Genomic DNA, 5,691 nt, shown 5'->3' on the forward strand with positions numbered 1-5,691 from the left:
ATGTGCGATTTACTGATTATCGTAATTAATAAGCATAATTAATTCGTTCAATTATGTAAATCGCACTTCACCCGAGTATACCCGATAGACCGGACGCATTTCATAGCGGTCCGGATTTTTTTCTTTATTAGTGTTCTTAAAAATTTCCAATTCAACATGTAATTAAGTATGTAAATATCTAGTAGTTTAGTAGTAGTGCTAGTTGTTTTTGTTTCTCTTTTTCCTTTGTTCTTATGACTTTTTAACTTTTTTCTTTGTCCTGAGGAAGGGACAGGGCGTCCCGAAAATTTGACAATTGTTATTGTTCGTGTCGTTGGTCATTTTTAGTGCTTTATATAAATTTCCATCCGTGACCTTGTATCTACTTGGTAGATCCGACATTTTGGATATACAGTGTTGTTGGTTTTTTAGTGCTGTATATATATATATATATATATATATATATATATATATATATATATATATATATATATATATATATATATATATATATATATATATATATATATATCGGTTTCAGTGGACAGTTCAGTCGGAGAGCTCTCGCTCAGTGATCGGGTGGTCGTGAGTTCATATCTCGGCCGCGACTGACCTAGTCGGTAAAATGGGTAGCAACTGTTCCTCCGCCATGCGCTCGGCACTTTGAAATGAAAGTTGCGGGTCCTTCTGATGAGACCTTAAAAACCGAGACACAGCGGCAGGCGTTGGCACGATAAAGATCCCTCACTGCTCAATGGCCCTGAGTGCCGAGTATAGGTCAAAATTTGATTCAGAAGCCCTTCACTGGCATACAGTGACGTCTCCATGCGAGTGAAAAATTCTCGAGAAGGGGTGTTAAATAATATACAATCAATCAATCGGTTTCAGTGGTTATGTGAAGCAGATATACAATATGCGGGATAAAATGTCCCATTTTGATGTGGCACTGTTGCGCTCAAACGTCATCAAAGTCATTCTTATTCCTTATTGACGATGGATAAGAAGTTCTTCAGTGAAAAAATTATCAAAAACTATCTTGCAGACAAAAAATAAATGATATATGATGCATGCTACCTAACATAACATAAGTTGTCGCTATAAATGTGCATGTAATTTTACTTTTACCTCCAAGATGAAATTTAATTCAAAGTTGTAAAAAGTGAACATCAGATTATGTGAACAGTAACCTGATAAGGAGGTACTTCTGACTATTTCTATATAATTTCGACCAAGGAAAAAATAACTTGCATTTTGTTTTTTTAGTATAGTTGATAGTTATAGGTATTAACCTGTTCGTTAGATGTGAATGAGGAAGCACTACAGAACAGATGAATGGTTCTTCCAATTCCTTGTATGTTGATATACTGTCCATCTATAACTTCATTTTCGTCGTATATCACGATAGGAGATACTTTCCACTGTCCCTCTGATTATCAAATGGAAATATTGAATGTAAACCAACATGACCAAGGAAGAAGAAAAATAATCATATAATTTTACATCAAATCCTTTTTCAGTTGATGCATAATTTTATATAGAATAATTACCTTCAGTCGAAGTTTTTGTGTTAATGAATACCGTTGCATTTACACTTCCTTTTCCACATTCACTAGTGTATCTGTTGTAGCCCGATTCACACATTATTTCTAAGTATGCATCACTTTTCATGATGTGGTAAAAAATCTCCGATTGTTGAACATTTATGCATCCATCTGTGCTGCTAGATACTGGCACGATATTTGGAGGGTCTTGTAGAGGTATTTTAGTGAATTTTCCAGAAATATTCTTGCACCATCTGATGTTCTTTTAAAAAAGTTAACAATCCCTTTTAAATTTAAACGATGTAATTGAAAACATAAAAACAATTATTATATTTTAGCTTTTACTTGCAGGCGATTTACTTAAGAGAGAAAAATAATCTGCGTTGATTCATAAAGAAAATAATTAAAGATGCCTTAAACTGACAAGTATTTAAAAATACAGTTTTATTGTATAGAAATTGAATAAAATCGGATAAAATTATTACACTTTCAATGTGCATTTTGTTTCAATTAAAAAATGTTCCTATAGAAACATTTTAATTTAACGTGTATTTCTTTTTCTTTTTTTCCTTTCTTTTTTTTATACTTTTTTTTGTAGTTCTTAATACCCAGCACTATTTATTGGGAAAGAAATAATGATCAATTACAAGGTTGAAACAGGGAACGATCTTTAAGATAATCTACAAATGATTTAAATCTGTAAACAGTGTGAAAAACAGAGACCAGAGGTGGAATGAGATGCCAAAGAGGAGCAAACTTCTGAAGCCCCAAATATTGATCATTTAGATGGAATATTACCCCGTTTATAAAAAAAAATCTAGAATCATATTATGATAATTATAAATGACAGCCATTCTTGGACTCAACGAAATAAACCTAGAGAACGATGTCATGTAATGTTTTAAAGATGTTATTTTATCATTTTTTCTTAAAAAAGATAATATTTCAAGAAACACTGCAATATTTAAATTTCATTCTCAAGATCTTTAAACTTTTGCTCTTGGCTTATTTTAAAGTGTCGATTTTGACTTTCTTTCTTGGGAAGGGAGCATTTACAATTTTCCGTTTTACCCATTTTCCCCCAGAAAAACAAGAACCAACTTCATTAAAAAAAGAAAAAAAAAGAACACACCTGGCTTGGTAGTCCATTTATGCTTTCAACTTCGGCAATGCATTTAAGGTGCAGCACGTCTCCTGGTCCTTCCCCGCTGCTTTTTACAATGGTGGGGGCCTGAATTTCGTTTGGAGATGTTCCTATATTATGATAGATTTGAAAGTTAAAAGTTGCTTTTTCAATGGATTTTTTTTTTTTTTCGGGCATTGGTAGTAAATACTCTTATTTTTCAAATATGTGCATTATTTACAAGTAATTGCACAATGCGAGATCGAAATGACATTAGATCTGTAAATTTTAAAGGGGAACCCTATGCATGTTTTCTGACGGGTACTTCGTGTCTATTCGTTTTGTAATGACCTAGAATAACAAACAATAAAACAAATGTAGACGACCATGTATATTATCGTGGAGCAAACACGGACCGCAAAAACACCATAGGTGGTATCAGGTGCCATGGGGTAGTGAGCATTCCCTGCCGACCGTCCACATCAAACGTGTGCTCCTTTCGTGATCGGGAAATAAAATTAGAATCGTAAAATGTGTGTAAATAATGGCCTTACAATTAGGTTGAAAAACATCAGTCAGAATTTGTCTCAATGATATATTGTATTGGCTGACAAGGTTATTGTATCTACCATAGAACTTACGAATTGGTCACTTTAAACGAGGCATCTAATATTCTTCATTCATCAACATGTTTGTCAATAATTAAACCCAGTTTAGAAATTGCTTGCTCTGCTTCTATTTTGTATTGTTTTATGGACTTTTGATCTTAAATACAGCAATGCAGCTTAGGCATGCCTCGAAAGATGTGTAGTTTAAAATAACAACAAATAAATTTTTCATGTCCGTAGAAGAAATCAATTGTCAATAAATGAGTATTTCGACATTGTAAAATTTATCAAAAGCATATTGCCCTCCTACATTTCTATAGATTACTTATCAGAAATAATTATTTATTGCAGTTTTGTGAGCAAACAATGTCCTTCCTTCTAAACAAAAAACAATTGATAAGCGAGTTAAAGTAATTTAAATATAAGAAAGATGATTCTGTTAATATGTGCTATATAGCAATTATATTAATATATCTACAGGCTTATGGCCCTATATTACTCAATAGCCCTAATGCCACGAAAAGTCATTATTTCAGGGTACTTTTTAAAGTTTTAATACGTATATGAATGTAAGATAAAAATTATACTATTAATTAATTGTTAATGAGGCTGTAAATGATATTCTTTGCAAATTAGGTTTAAATAAGATTTTGAATTGACAAGATATATTTGTATTTTACCACTCTACATAAATTCAAACAAATATTTTGCATTACCGATCTCACCTTTTGTCAGCACAAAACTTTTTTCCTGACTTTCAAAAATTTCACTTCCGTTGGACACTCTACAACGAAAGATTGTGTAGAGGTTTGGGTCAATTGAACACATGCTCAGTGTAAAAGAGACAATTATCCTTGTCCTGCAATTTATTTCACTCCAAGGATACATGCGACAATTGAAAGAAGACATGCTATAAATGTCCACGCTTTGATCTGTTTGGAAAGTGTAGGATCCCGTTTTATTAGTCATTGCAAGTTCTTTCCAGTCTCTTTTGTTTTTTGTTCGAATTTCCATGACCACTTCAGGGATAATGTTATTTTCATTAGGATATTCATAAATGTAGCAGTAAACAGTGACGTTATTTTTTCCGATTGTAGTTGTTGGAACGGCATAAAGGCTCCAATATCCTGTAGATTTTATATAAATCGTGAAAACATCGTAAAGGAATACTGTTGCAAAAAATGCATTTAATCTTAAAAGACAAAAATGTTGACATACCTTGACAAAATGGACAGAACACGATAAACAAAATCATCAAATACATAGCTAAATCAGGGAAGTAAAATATTTTCCAATGTCCTTGAACTTCACTTTAGATAAAAATACATTTGGTAAATGATTCAACAAGTTAATAAAAAAAGTTTAAACAGGTTTTCAACAGAGCTTTAAAGACAGGCGGTACTTGAAGCACTAAATATGGAAGATATGCTTCGCTAGTTCTGATCTTTGTTATCTTCATAAAATATCAACTACAGAATAAACAAGAGTTACGACGATTAACAGTGAGACATATGTTTATTTCTAAAGCATATATTTAAATACATTTAGCGGGCTAGAGACAAAAAGAATTAATTTAAATCAACCTATGAAAGCAAAACTATTCTTTGATACTATTTTATTTTACAATTCCTCCCTTAAGATGATGGGCATCTTAGGTCACTTGTGTTTTCTCAAGTATTATGGGCAATGTCCAGATCGCTTCTCTTTACTGTTCTCACTCGTAGAAAAATATAAAACAAAATCAATACTCTCTCTCTCTCTTTCCTGAAATATAAGTTTAATCTACTGGAAGTGTGATATTGATCCGTATCAGCCCCGTAGATACAAATCAACATAAGCACAAATTCTCTATTTATTACTACGTATATAATAAATGCTTTATACGTCTAATATTTCAACCAAATTTGAAGATGACGAACAGTTTTTGAGCTCAAAGGTCATTTCAAATTTAACATATGAGAAACAGAACAAACAAGGACATATAACCTCTGAATATATATGTAAGAGGTAGGGAAAGATGCCTACACTACTAGACGAAAAAAGTGCTGAGAATCCCAAATTTTACTGATAATGTTTGATAATTACTGATACTGTGCTGTTCTTGCTGATAATTACTGATATTTACTGTTATTTTTACTGTTGTTGCTGATAATTTTAGTTATTGCTGATAAATATTGATAATTACTGTCGTCTTTACTGTTGAGTCTGATAAATACTGATAAATACTGTTGATGTGCTGTGAGATTTACTGATAATTACTGTGGTCACTTTTTTAAAGCTAAAATAGAATTAAGGGCTAAAAAACCTTCTATTATTACTTTCTTTTATTTAAATAATCATGAAATTTCCCTATTTTTTAAAAATGTTCTGCTAATGACAAAAATTAAACACTGATTTCAATTCATTACTATGATATTGTTGTGAAAATGCTGAAATAATT

At 31.8% G+C, this 5,691-nt stretch overlaps 1 protein-coding gene across 1 annotated transcript; it reads right to left on the reverse strand.

The window, feature by feature from the left end:
- Nucleotides 1-1,268: 1,268 nt before the first annotated feature.
- Nucleotides 1,269-4,515, reverse strand: LOC134237996 (uncharacterized; the record flags this gene model as incomplete). The annotated part of the gene is made up of 5 exons (XM_062720122.1): nt 4,470-4,515; nt 3,977-4,378; nt 2,653-2,774; nt 1,527-1,782; nt 1,269-1,405 (listed from the first exon to the last, which is right to left on the reverse strand). Coding segments are annotated over exons 1-5 (963 nt in total), but the record flags the coding sequence as incomplete, so codon positions are not given.
- Nucleotides 4,516-5,691: the final 1,176 nt, after the last annotated feature.

This window comes from Saccostrea cucullata, unplaced genomic scaffold (assembly GCF_032062105.1).
Source record: "Saccostrea cucullata isolate Sc308-1 unplaced genomic scaffold, CSIRO_AGI_Scuc_v1 ctg22134, whole genome shotgun sequence".
Lineage (NCBI taxonomy): Eukaryota > Metazoa > Mollusca > Bivalvia > Ostreida > Ostreidae > Saccostrea > Saccostrea cuccullata.